This window comes from Nicotiana tomentosiformis, chromosome 1 (assembly GCF_000390325.3).
Source record: "Nicotiana tomentosiformis chromosome 1, ASM39032v3, whole genome shotgun sequence".
In the NCBI taxonomy this organism is placed as follows: domain Eukaryota; kingdom Viridiplantae; phylum Streptophyta; class Magnoliopsida; order Solanales; family Solanaceae; genus Nicotiana; species Nicotiana tomentosiformis.
This window is the reverse complement of record NC_090812.1, coordinates 110,145,725-110,160,005: the sequence shown is the minus strand read 5'-3', so window position 1 is coordinate 110,160,005 and position 14,281 is coordinate 110,145,725. Positions and strand designations below refer to the sequence as shown.

At 36.7% G+C, this 14,281-nt stretch overlaps 2 protein-coding genes across 2 annotated transcripts; one reads left to right on the top strand and one right to left on the bottom strand.

Moving 5' to 3' along the window:
• Window positions 1-296: 296 nt before the first annotated feature.
• On the top strand, window positions 297-5,008 carry LOC104102037 (NAC domain-containing protein 21/22-like). The gene is made up of 3 exons (XM_009609631.4): window positions 297-586; window positions 3,233-3,498; window positions 4,271-5,008. Exons 1-3 carry the CDS (start codon window positions 418-420, stop codon window positions 4,697-4,699), a joined length of 864 nt encoding a protein of 287 aa, XP_009607926.1. The 5' UTR covers window positions 297-417; the 3' UTR covers window positions 4,700-5,008.
• An 8,719-nt stretch (window positions 5,009-13,727) lies between these two features.
• On the bottom strand, window positions 13,728-14,111 carry LOC138908666 (uncharacterized). Its single transcript, XM_070199351.1, has one exon. It carries the CDS (start codon window positions 14,109-14,111, stop codon window positions 13,728-13,730), a length of 384 nt encoding a protein of 127 aa, XP_070055452.1.
• Window positions 14,112-14,281: the final 170 nt, after the last annotated feature.

Here is a 14,281-nt window from a genome sequence, read left to right as displayed (position 1 = left end):
AAAACTGGAAATTTTTATGTGTGAATTTACAGTCAAAACTAAAAGGTTTAGCTCTGGAAATCCAAATTGTGCCACATAATCGGCAACTTAATTACGCCCTTATTACCTTAACTTAATTACGCCCTCAAAGGAAGATTTCTTGTGGCTTTGGTTTTCATGAAAGTCCCAACAAATAACAATAACGAACTTCACAAGCATAAGCTGCTAGAATAATGTAACAAATTCCAAGTGGCAAAGGGCACCTGTCACCCTCCCCCTGTCTTTGTATAAATACATGCCTTTTCCTTCTCTATAGTACTAATATATTATCAAACAAAAGAAATTGGTGAAATGCTTCTATTAGGACAAACCTTAACAAAAATATTCCTTTAGTTCCATAAAAAAAAGTTTATTTTATTACAAAACAACTCCCAAACGATGGGTTTAAGAGACATTGGAGCAACACTACCTCCTGGATTTAGATTCTATCCAAGTGATGAAGAATTAGTTTGCCATTATCTCTTCAAGAAAATTGCAAATGAAGAGGCTCTTAAAGGTACTTTAGTCGAAATCGATCTCCATACTTGTGAGCCATGGCAGCTTCCTGGTAGGTTTCTCTCATTATTTTCTCATTCTTATCCTCCTTTTTCTTCTTCTCTTTCTATGAATTACTTTGTGATTTTCTCAAGTTATCAATCAAGGAAATTCTATTCTGGTCTTTGTTACCACTTCTACCTTTTTCTATTTATATAAAACTTAGAAACGAGATGATGATAATATGAGTGAATATACAGCCGACCCAACAGCTTGTTTGGAATTGAGGAGTAATTTTTGTTGTTGTTGTTGTTGTATATAAAATTTAGAAACGGAAAAGAATTTTAGAGATAGAAACCAGATTATCGCTACACAAAAATAGTGTACTGTCATGATTAGATGAAAAAGTTTCAAAAAGTGGCTTTACCCGACGTTTTCTTGAATTATATATGGTAATAAAGAAAGAGAGACTTTTTTTCATAGGCAGATAATGCTAAACTATAACAAGATTATGATTCGGAATCTGCAACTTTTTTCTCTCTAAATATAAAATTCTGTTTATCTTTCAGTATTTAGGCCTTTCATTATATTTGACGTTACGTTGTCTCCTGAAACTGAGTTTTGAGATGTGAAGGAGATAAGTTAAGGGGGCAGAAAATTGAAAGAAAATGATGCTTGCTTTCTGGAGTGAATATCATTTATCAGGTTTTAATGGATTTGGTTCACATGTAGAATATGCGGAAATATAGCTTTAAACTTGGCGATTTCTCCGCAAGAATAAAGTGGTTATAATAAAAAGATGTTTTCACAAAATAATTACTATTAAACAGATTATACAGTCAAATTAAACACTTTCCCATAAATTGAGACATAATTAATTTTTGTAAGCCTCCTTTATAAATTCTAACTTTTTTATTATTTTCTTATAATATCTTCATATCGTTTTCAATCTCACAAAAGAAATTCACCTTTTAGATATTTTTTGTTTAATCCATAAAGAACAATGTTACGTACCTTCATCTAATAAATAAATAATTTAGTACTACACTTGGGAGTTCTGAAGAAATTGCTGTGTTCCTGCATATTGAACGCTTCATGATTAATCAATTTCACTTAATCCAAAATTAATGAAGCTTATGAAATACAATTCTAACGTAGGATAATAGATTTCTTTCTGGAGAAGTTTCAGGTAAGGAAATATAGGAGTATATGTTTCTTTCCTAAAACTTCATTATTAAGTATTATTTTACTTTCTTGTTGAAATAGTTTGTGGTAATCGGCATGCATGAAATTTATATCATCGCATACAACTCCTCTGGTTTCAATTTATGCACATATTTTAAGGTTTCCCTTTCAATATTTTTCAAAAAGAATATTATATTTTTATATTTATAAATTTTCAATTTCAACACTTATATTTTACCTTTAATGACAATCCTTTATAGGAATAACACGACTTCTTTAAGACTATAAGATTCAAAAAATAAAATTAATAAGTATGTTATATGCATATTTATTTTAAGATTACAAGATTCAAAAATATTATATTCTTAAACTTCATGCACAATCAAAATAAATACACATGAAATGAGAGTACTATATTCTTTTACGTGTTTAAGAAAGTGAGACAGAACAGTAAAAAATCGAAAGAGAGACGTGAATGATCAATAGGGCAAAAAAGGGTGAAATACATCGATAGCCCCCAAAGTGAATGATCTTGAATTTTTGTCCTTGGCACAAATTTAAGTTTAATAAGTGTTGTCCCATGGATAATACTTTTACCTTTTGATCTTGAAGTTCTACCCATAACACAAATAAGGGTCAAAAGTTAAAAGACCACCCCAAAAGTGTCATATTTGTGCATTTTTTTTGGGCAAGAGAGGTAGTCTAGTTCCATTGAGACCATTTGGCCACCTTACTTCCCCATATTATTTCATCATATTCTCATTAATTTTCTCTTGTACGTGTAGTAAATTGATATAGACACATGAAACGGCGGCCATTTATTCTTCACGTATAAGTAGAATGAAATGTGTTCAAATCATATTCTGATGACTATGGATTTTTTTAAAGAAAAATAAGTATAAATTAGAAAGCCTAAATTCTCACTATTACTCCTAATTTTATTGGCTAAGATTGTTATTAGGTGGGACATGACGAAAGTGATATTGGATTGCCCACCATCTAAATAATTCGTACTATTGTGAAGAAAAGGTTAAAACCCTTTTTCCGTTCTTTCATATGAACTTTCTCAAAAGGTTTAGCTAAAGAGGAAACATGCTTAGAGAATCTATTGTGACTAATACCCAAAAAGCTGCGTCACTTTAGATAATAGCATTGTCTTACAAGCTAGGGGCGATAGTCTCTTCCAATAATTTCGTTATACACACATATGTATATGTATATATAACTTTTTATCAATGTAGTTTTTAAGTCAGCTTGCACATACACACAATTATATTATTCTTGATTATGTCTTTACTTGTCGTGAATTATATATATACATACACACACTCATCAAGGTTATGTACAAATTCAGCCAATTCCGATAATTTTAGTTAAACCTGAATTTATATTAAAAATTTATTAAATAGGTACAAGAAATTATTTTAAAATCTTATTACTAACATCTAATATTGCTATCTTAAAATTTTAAAACATATAAAGTTTAAATTCTGATTCAACTGCTAATATTGTTCATTGATTTTTGTTGAACTAGAGGTGGCAAAGCTCAACTCGAGTGAATGGTACTTCTTCAGCTTTCGAGATCGCAAATACGCAACTGGTTTTCGGACTAATCGGGCCACAACTTCGGGTTATTGGAAAGCCACGGGCAAGGATCGGACGGTGCTAGATCCTCGAACTCGTACGACTGTGGGGATGAGAAAAACTTTAGTCTTTTACAAGAATAGAGCTCCTAATGGAATTAAATCTGGTTGGATCATGCATGAATTCCGCCTCGAAAATCCAAACATACCCCCTAAGGTAATTTTTCTCCTTTTCTTCCTAAGCAGTAAGCACTATATATATATATATATATATATATATATATATATATATATTCTCTCCAATTTAAATTTTATCTACGGGTAGTATAAAATATTCACACGCTTAGTGTATTATTTCTGACACCCCAAATAAGTTATATTTCTCTACATTTTTTCATTTACATACGATGTAATCAATTTAGGGTGGTTATTTTTCTTTTCGTTTGCTTTCAATGAAGGAACAAAATGTTGTTGAAAAATCACAACTCAAAATTATTTGATTAAGATTTGAAAAGATTCTGCCACGCGTAATATAATGATGAGACAACAAAAAGTTGGGTCAATTGATTTTTTTTTTTTTGATCTTTTACAAACTTATTTTTAGTTTTATGATCCTGCCTTTTTTTTTTTACACATAAGAGATTTACTTTTACACGTAAGAGATCTTTCATTTACATATAAGAGATCTAAAAAGACATTTTCTTAAATTCAAGAAGACCTAAATTGGGTTTTAATTTCATAATTAGCACGTAGGGACACAAAGGGAAATCAAGATAATTGAAACAATTTTCACGTGACAAAAGTCTATGGAAGAAACTTCATAGAAACCTCCTAGCTGAAACGGGGGGAAACAATAAGTGATGGGCAAAAGAATGGCAGCTGGCTAGATTTTTGCTACATATTCAGTAAATTTCAAAACCGTTTTCTTACATAGTAATAAAACACCTAACGACATTACTAAATATGTGTCGTGTATGATGATTGAACAGGAAGATTGGGTGTTATGTCGAGTATTTCACAAAGCCAAAGCTGAGAACAGCAGTAACAACAACATTCTCAGCCCACAAAACATGTACGAGGTTGGTGTGGTTAGCTCTCCCAATAATAATATGGACCAGTACCATGCCTTGCCTTTCGGCGGCTACCGCCCTAATATGGCGGCCGCCGCTGTCTCCCAACGCCCTCTTCATCAAAGCCAGAAGTTGTTTGATTTAATGGAACCAGAGAGCAACCAAAGCAGCTATACTCAGTTACCTCAAGAAATGAACAAACCTCCATCGAATGATCAAATAGCCGAGGATGAGTATGGGTTCTTGTTGGACATGAATTTTGAAGATCCAAGTTTACAAGATGAAGGAATGCATTCGAGCATTGAGGACTTGACATTTGATAATGATAACAGCTTGGTATTCATTTAAAATTATCCATGATGATTGGTAATTGATTATTATTAATTAGTAGAAAACTACAAAAAGACTTATGTGTTGAATTTGTGTAGACGCATTACTGTTTGCTTGTGGGGTAAGAATTGTATGTTTGATGGGATATATGATTCTTTTTTCTTTTCTATTTTCCCTCACCAGATAGATAAATTGATCAGATATCAGGGCATCCCTTGTTGATGATTATGTGTGTATCTATATATTACTTTGACTTTTGTGTGTAGACAATTATGTAAATTATGGTAAATTTCTCACTCAAATTAGTACATTTACCTCCCTCTTCAATTCTGAATTTCATCCTCATAAGTATATGAATTTCATGAATTAAGTTTAAGAGCCTCTTTAATATGGTCGCAAATTTAATTGAGCCATCCCTACAGAGGAATAGCATAAATCGCATGCTGATGCAGAAAAGTCAGAACATCTTTCGGCACGAAAGAAAAGCGTCTTTCTTTCTACGATTGGCTTAAGTGTTGGATCAGGAAAATCATATCACCAATCAATTATAAATTCAAGAATTACTGATCCTTGGTGCGTCGGAGGGGATTTTAAAGTTATTCTTGATCCGGAGGAGAAGGTAGGAGGCAGACCACATAAAAATTATAGAAGTTTTGACTTTGCTGAATGTATGGATTCTTATGGGATGGCCGATATTGGATTTTTTGGATCCAATATCACCTGGTGCAGTAATTGGAGACCTAGCAAGAGAATCTGGAAGAGGTTAGATAGAGTTTTTATGAATGATCTCTGGGCGCAAAAATACAGTTCTAATACAGTGAAACACCTTGCTAGAGTGGGATCAAATCATAGGCCGTTGCTTATGAAATGCAAAACAGACTAGCAAACAGGAATTAAGTACTTCAAATTCCTAGATTTCTCGATCAAACAACCTGGATTTTTTGAAATTGTTAGAAATGAATAGGAGCACCATTTTGATGGTAACCCTATGTGGACGCTGCAACAAAAACTCAAGAAGGTGGGGAGAAGATTGAGTTAGTGGTCTAGGGAAACAATTGGAGATGTATATGAACAAGTGGAAGAGTGGGAAGCAAAGGTACAAAATCTGGAAGATATTGACCTACTGTACAATACTGAGCAAGGAACGGAGGAAATGAACAAGGTGCACATTGAATACATAATGTGGCTCAACAAGCAGGAATCATTACTTAAGCAGAAATCTCAAATCAAATGGTTTGAGGAGGGGGACTGTAATAGCAAGTACTTCCATGCAGCGATTCGAGAAAGGCGGAGGAAACTACAACTACATATAATCAAGAACAAGAGGGGAAAATGGGTGAGTGGAAATGAGAACATCTCCAAAGCTGCTATAAAACACTTCGAAGATCTTTTCAATCTTAAACAACCCGTCTTGGACCATAGAATCCTTCAATGTATTACTACTTGCATTACAGATGAAGATAGTGAATTGATCTCATGCACTCCACTAGAAGAGGAAATCAAGAAAGCAGTGTTCAGTATGAGTGCCAGTAGTTGTGCTGGACCAGATGGTTTCAATGGGAGGTTTTCACAGTTGCTGGGATATCATTAAAAATGACATCACTGATTTTGTTCAGAGTTTTTTTAACGGGGGAACATTGACGAAGTTCTTCACTCATACCCTTCTAGTATTGCTTCCCAAAGTGGAAGCCCTTTCTAGTTTCTCAGAACTGAGGCATGTCAGCTTGAGTAACTTTACTAGCAAGATCATAACCAAAATTATATCCAGAAGGCTAAATCCTATGTGACCACATTGATTTCTGAGAATCAGAGTGGCTTCTTGAAGGACAGGCTCATTACAGAGAATGCTTAGTTGGCTTAGGAGATTGTCCAGGACATAAAGAAGAAAAACATAGGGAAAAACATGGTGATGAAGTTGGATATGGCCAAAGCATACGATAGAATGTCTTAGCCTTTTCTTATGGCAATAATAAGAAGATTTGGCTTCAATGAGAAAACTAAATAAATGATTGGAAAACTAATATCTAGAGTGTGATATTCTATATTAGTAAATGGTACGAGAAATGGATTTTTTACATCATCATAGGGTCTCAAGCAGGGAGATCCTTTGTCCCCTTCTTTGTTCATCATTGGTTCAGAGGTCTTGTCTAGACTTTTGAATTAGCTCAATCATAGTGACAATTTCATCCCATTTTCAATGAACGATCGCGGTCCCACAATCAACCATTTGGCATATGCAGATAATTTGGTGGTATTTAGTAGTGGCAACACTAAATCCATCAAGGCTATAATGAAACAGATAAAATGGTATGAAAAAAACTCAGGTCAAAAGGTTAACAAGGATAAAAGTTTTTTTCTTACTACACCAAGAACCGGAGCCAACAGGATCAACAAAATCAGAGAAGTAACTGGTTTTTTGGAAAAGGAATTTCCTTTCCACTACCTGGGTTGTCCAATATATGTGGGAAGGAAAAAAGTGAAATACTTTGAGGGCATGTTGGCTAAAATAATTAAGAGACTGAATGGATGGCAAAGGAAAATATTGTCTTACGGGGGCAGGATGATCTTGATTTAACATGTATTGCAGTCACTACCTACCTATACCATGACATCATTAAATCCTCCTAAAAGTATTCTTAACTTGATGGAGAGGCACTTTGCCACATTCTTTTGGGGCTCAAATGGGGACAAAAATAACTATCATTGGAGTTCTTGGGCAAACCTATGCTATCCAAAAGAGGAAGGTGGAGTGGGAGTTAGAAGAATGACTAACATATGTGATTCCCTTATAGTGAAAAGGTGGTGGAGATTCAGATCCCAACCCACTCTTTGGGATACTTTTACTAAGTCCAAGTACTGTATTAGTGCACACCCGGTGGCCAAAGTAGCAGTTTCAGGGAACTCACATAACTGGATGAGCCTTATGCAAATAAAAAAGAAAGCAGAACCTAATATGGTGTGGAAACTGCAAGATGGAGAATGTAGCTTTTGGTGGGATAATTGGTCGGAAAAAGGAGCCTTAGCTAATCTATGCCCAACACTACAAACTTCTCCTAAAATCAAGGTGAATGAATTTTTTAATGACATGGGATGGGATATGCAGAAGTTACAAACTACTCTACCAAACTGGATGGTGCAACACATAGTCAAAATATATATTAGAGATAGAAACAGGCCTGATTTCATCACTTGGAAGACATCTACGGATGGATAGTTTTCTAATTATGCTACCTGGCAGAGTATTAGGAAATACAGCCAGATTAACTACCTTTGCAGTAAGGTTTGGCACTCATGTCTACCTTTTAAAATTTTCTTTTTGTCCTGGAGATTGATTAAAGGAAAACTTCCTTTTGATGACACCATTAGTAGATTTGAAATCCAGTTCGTGACTAATTGTTCTTGTTGTTTTGCTCCCCATGGTGAAACTATCCAACATTTATTTATTGAGAGTGATGCTGCACAATTCCTCTGGTGTAGATTTGGCCAACCTTTGGGAATCAAATACCATAGAACTGTTGTGAGGGAGTTCCTCAATAGCTGGTGGAAAAGTAAATACATGAACCCCGTCCATAAAATGCTCATATAAATAACATCTATTGTCATTTGTTGGGAACTCTGGAAGAGAAGATGTGCTTGTAGATATGGAGAACAGAAAAAATTCTATCTTTCTAGCATGGAACACCAAATTTTATGGACTATTAAGACTACAATTGCAAGGGCATTTCCTAGCTGCAAATTGAGTATGCCTTGGAGTAGAATCTGTGAGGATGTTGAGAAGCTTAAGCCAATCTCCAGAAGTATATTTGTCACATGGGAGAAACCGGGTTCTGGAGAAGTTAAAATTAATCCAGATGGGAGTTTTTCGAAGTAGAGTGGAAACGCAAGAATAGGTGGAATTGTCAGAAATGAACATGGGGATTTCATCTTTGCATTTGCTATCCCTGTACAATGCAAGGACCACAATTGTGCAGAAGCTTTAGCTATACATTATGGAGGGATCTGGTGCATTTCTAATAGGTATAACAGATGTGCTATGGAGATGGATTCACTGGTTGTGGCCAACATGTTGAGAAATAGAATCACTAGCAACCTTCTCCTCAGAAACATCACCGACAACACATTGCAAATTTTAGATCAAGCAACTATCAGGATATCTCATTGCTATAGGGAAGCCAATCAGGTGGCTGACTATCTCGTTAAGTTAGCTGGTACATTGACTGAGGGAGCCGTATATCATTCCTTTAAGCAATTACCAAGGAAAGCTAAAGGATCTCTTTTGATGGATAAATGGCAACTACCTAACATCGGAACAAAATACGACAAAGCTAACTTTTTTGTTAGTTAATTGTATATTAGTTAGTTTGGAGACTTTGCGGTTAACTGTCTCCTTTTTTGTACTGATTGTCTAACAATTTGTGTTGTATTCCAGAGGTCAGGTCAAGCCCCCCTCTGTTTTGTGAGTTCATGATATAATACAACACCCCAGAATCCTTTCTTGGTTTAACCAAAAAAAAAAATATCACCAATCAATACAACAATAATATACCTAATATGAGTGGGGTCTGAGGAGGGTGGGCAGTGGCGGATCCAGAATTTTTATTAAGGGGTGTCAAAATATAAATAATTAGATACGTTAAAAAGTCAAGGGAGTCAATGTCTAGTAAATATACATAAAATAAAAAAATATTATCTACCAAAGTGGTGTAATGTTTCGGCGAAGGGATGTCACGATTAGATACTTCAAAAAGACAAGGGAGTCAATGTATAGTAAATATACATAAAATAAAAAAAATATTATCTAGCAAAGTAGTGTAATTTTTCGGCGAAGGGGTGTCACGTGACACCCCTTGCTTCAATGTGGCTCTGCCACTGTGGGTGGGGTATACGATCACCTTACCCCTACTGTCACGAATCAACTCCCTCCGGAACAGCGATGACGCCTAACACTACTTGCCAGGCAAGCCAACAATCACATAATAGCTAAACATTTGAGTAAACATGGTTTAATATACTTAACAACGAAAATATCACAATTCTTTAATAAAAACAAAAATAAACTACTACAACAACCCCCAAAATCTGGTGTGAACGAGTATATGAGCACTATTGAGTATCAAATATAAATCAAATACGTAGTACAACTATCTGAACGATAGAACAACAATAAGAAAACTAAAGAAAAGAGTGTCAAGGTCTGTGAACATCATAGCCGCTACCTCAATGTCGCCAAATACTTTTGCCAAAACTGATCTAGCAATCACCGCACCTAGATGCACCTGGATCTGCACATGAAGTGTAGAGTGCAGTATGAATACAACCGACCACATGTATTCAATAAGTAACAGAATTAACCTTGAGCTTAAAGTAGTGACGAGCTCAGAAGAAGACAGTCAAAACCAATATAAATGACAACACGAGTATAATGATGTCAATAGCAATAAGCAACTCAAAGCGAATATCATAAATTGCTGGTTCATATTACAGACTTTGGAGGGGCGGATCCGGCCCAAGCGCTAATGTAAAGCCAATAAGGCCTGCTGCGACAAACAACATAACAACAACAACAACAACAACAACAACAACAATAATATTAATAAAGCCAATATGACCTGCAGTGGCATGCAGCCCGATCCACAATAACACTCTCAACACGGCTCTAAGGCCCATCTCATTCATCAATCTCTCAAGCCTCACGGGCTCACAATCTCATATCACTCAACCCAACAACTCACTACTAAAAAAATCAGGTTTTATCGACGGGCAAATTCTGTAGCTAAACAGTAAAATACGTCGCTAATCTCATTTAACAACGGATTATCGACGGATTATCAAAGAATTCTGCTAGCTACGAACGTATTAGCGACAAATTAGCGACGACGTTCAAAGCTAATTCCAGTGTTTTTTGTAGTGATTCCACATATGGAAAAACAATGATAACATATGATGTAACAATGAATGACAAACAGAGACTGGGATATAATATGCAAAAGAAGAAGTATGACTCAATATATAATCATTGTAAAAGCAGTCAGCTCAAAATAGAAATAGCCTCACTAGGTTTCAACCTAATAAGCACATAGCCTAAACATGATTTCTAACATGAATCACAACTAAATTACTATAACAAGTAGGAATTACACGGATAAAACAAGACTTGATAGAAACATACAAAAGTCAACCTGGATCATGATTACCATGGTGCACGCCCGCACGACCGTCACCTAGGATGTGCGTCACGCCAACACAACAGAAATAATATGTTTTACGGTGATTATTACTATAAATTCCAAGTTTAGAAATATTACTTACCTCAAAACGCACAAAACAAAACTCCAACTAGCCCTTACCTCGCGAATTGGCCTTCTGACGAATCGAATCTAGTCACAAACAACTTAATACCATTAGTAATAGCAGTATGAAGCAATCTCAAATGATAAAGCTAAAGTCTTTAATAAAAATCGAAAAGTCAACCTTAAAAGTCAACTACAGGCATGTACCCGGAATCCAAAAAACTTCACATATTCCGAACACTTATTCAATTACGAGTGCAACCATACCAAAATCATTCAATTCCAACCACGAATCGACCCTTAAACTTTCAAATCTCACTCTCCAACAACATAGTCTACAAATTCCCAAATTTCACTTAAACATCACATAAACTAGGTGAATTAATCAATGGGTAATCAATATTTATCAATAAAAATGATGAATCTTCACTTACTTCTTCAATTGTAGACAAAACCCTCTCAAAAATCGTCCTTAGACGAGTCCCAAATTCTCTAAATGAGAAAAACCACGAAACCTTTCGAAATATAACACCGCAGACAATCCACACCTACGGTCACTTAACCGCATCCCGGATCTACAGCCCCAGGCTTTCTAGCCCACATCTATGGGCTTCTACGCACCTGCGCCACAATGTCCGCTTCTGCGAAAACCCATGACCACACTCCACTCCGCTTCAGCGCTCCACTTCCCATAGCTACGAGCTCACAGATGCGGACTAACTTTCGCACCTGCGCATTCCCCAGCCCCCAACATCTTCCATAACTACAATGGCCTGACCGCTTCTGCGATCTTGCACCTGCGACCAAAACCTCGCAGGTGCGATCGCACTAGACTTACAAATCTTCAGCATTTCCTTAAGTACAAACATCAATCCAATTTCGATCTGAATCACACCCGAGGCCCCTGGGACCCCATCCAAACATATCAACAAGTCCTAAAACACGATACTAACTTAGTCGAAGCCTAAAATCATATCAAACAACATCAAAATCACAAATCGCACCCCAATTCAAGCCTAATGAATCTAATGAACTTCCAACTTCTAAAACCAATACCGAAACATATAAAATCAACTTCGAATAAACTCAAATGTTACACACTAGTGTCAAATGACACAACAGACCTATTCCAACTTTGGAAACAAAATTCTGAACCTGGCATCCACAAAGTCAACTCTCGATCAAACCTCTCAACCTTCTAAACCTTCAACTTTCCAACTTTTGCCAAAAAGCCTCAAACCAACGTACAAACCTCCAAATTAATATCTGTACATACGATTTATTACAAAATCACCATATGAAGATATTAGAACCATGGAAACTCTATTTCGGAATCATCTACACAAAAATCAAACTCTGGTCAACTCTTTCAACTTAAGCCTTTAACCTTATGACTAAGTATCCCAATTAACTTCGAAACCAAACCAACCACCCCGGCAAGTCACATAACCATAAATGAACATAGTAGAAGTCACAAATAGGGGAACGAGGCTACAATACACAAAATGATCGGCCATGTCGTTACATTCTCCCCCCTTTTAAACAAACTTTCATCCTCGAACAAGGCTAGAATCATATATGGGGTCTCAAATAGGTGTGGATAAATGCTTCGCATCTCCTGCTCGGTCTCCCATGTAGCCTTCTCGACCGACTGACCTCTATAGTAAACTCTCACTGATGTTACATTCTTTGATCTCATCTTTCAAACCTGCCGGTCTAAAATGGCTACCGGTTCCACATCATAAGTCACATCTCCATCTAGATGTACTGTGCTAAAGTCCAAAACATGAGACGAATCACCATAATACTCCCGGAGCATAAAAACATGAAACGCTGAATGAAAATCCGGTAGACTCTGTGGCAATGCAAGCTTGTAGGTCACCTCTCCAATTCTCTCAAGGACCTCAAAGGGGCCAATATATCGAGGGCTTAACTTGCCCTTCTTCCCAAACCTCATCACACCCTTCATGGGAGAACCTTTGAGCAACACCTTCTCACCCCCATATATGAAACATCACGAATCTTATGATCAACGTAACTTTTCTACCAAGACTGTATTGTACGAAGCTTGAATTAACTTGACTTTCTCCAAGGCATCCCGAACCAAATCAGTGCCCAATAACCTAGCCTCTCCCAGTTCAAACCAACCAACTGGAGAACGACACCGCCTTCTATATAAGGCCTCATAAGGAGCCATTTGTATACTCGATTGGTAGGTGTTATTGTAGGCAAACTCTACAAGCGGTAAGAACTGATCCCATGAACTCCTGAAATCCATAACACAAGAGCGTATCATGTCCTCCAAGATCTGAATGGTGTGCTTGGACTGCCCATCCGTCTGGGGGTAAAATGTTGTACTCAACTCAACTGATGTACCAAACTCACGCTGCACAACTCTCCAGAAATGCGATGTGAACTAAGTGCCTCGATTAATAAATAGTAAACACCGGCACACCGTGAAGATGAACAATCTCACAGATATAGATCTAAGTCAACTGCTATGATGAATAGGTGGTCACAACCGGAATGAAGTGTGCAGACTTGGTCAGTCTATCCACAATAACCCACACTGCATGGAATTTCATCAAAATCCGTAGAAGTACAATAACAAAATCCATGGTAATACGCTCCCACTTCTACTCGGGAATCTCAAGTCTCAAAAGAAAAGCGCCTAGCCTCTGGTGCTCGTATTTCACCTGTTGACAATTCAAATATCGAGCCACATACTCCACTATATCTTTCTTTATTTTTTTACACTAATGATGTTGCCTCAAATCCTGATACATCTTAGCGGCACCCAGATGAATGGAATACTGTGAACTGTGGGCCTCCTCAAGAATCAAATCACACAATCCATCCATATTGGGCACACAAATCTGACCCTGCATCCACAACACCCCATCATATCCAATAGAAACTTCCTTGACATTGTCGTGCTGCACCGTGTCCTTAAGGATAAGCAAAAAAGGCTTGTCATATTGACACGCTCTGATGCTCTCATACAAAGAAGACCGAAAAACCACGTAAGCAAGTACCCGGCTAGGCTCCAAAACATCTAGCCTCACAAACTGATTGGCCAAAGCCTGTACATCCAATGCTAGCGGCCTCTCACCAACTGGAATATATGCAAGGCTACCCATACTTACAGACTTTCTGCTCAAGGTGTCGGTTACCACACTGGCCTTCCCGGGATGGTACAAAATGGTGATATCATAGTCGTTTAAAAACTCCAACTACCTTTGTTGCCTCAAGTTTAGATCCTTTTTATTAAACAAGTGCTGTAAACTCCAATGGTCTGTGAATACCTCAC

Excerpts from the sequence above, each read along its gene's own strand:
- LOC104102037 (XM_009609631.4), top strand. The coding sequence starts at position 418 with ATGGGTTTAAGAGACATTGGAGCAACACTACCTCCTGGATTTAGATTC. Across the intron at positions 587-3,232 it reads TGAGCCATGGCAGCTTCCTG|AGGTGGCAAAGCTCAACTCG; the intron begins GTAGGTTTCTCT and ends TTGTTGAACTAG. Across the intron at positions 3,499-4,270 it reads ATCCAAACATACCCCCTAAG|GAAGATTGGGTGTTATGTCG; the intron begins GTAATTTTTCTC and ends ATGATTGAACAG.
- LOC138908666 (XM_070199351.1), bottom strand. The coding sequence starts at position 14,111 with ATGGGTAGCCTTGCATATATTCCAGTTGGTGAGAGGCCGCTAGCATTG.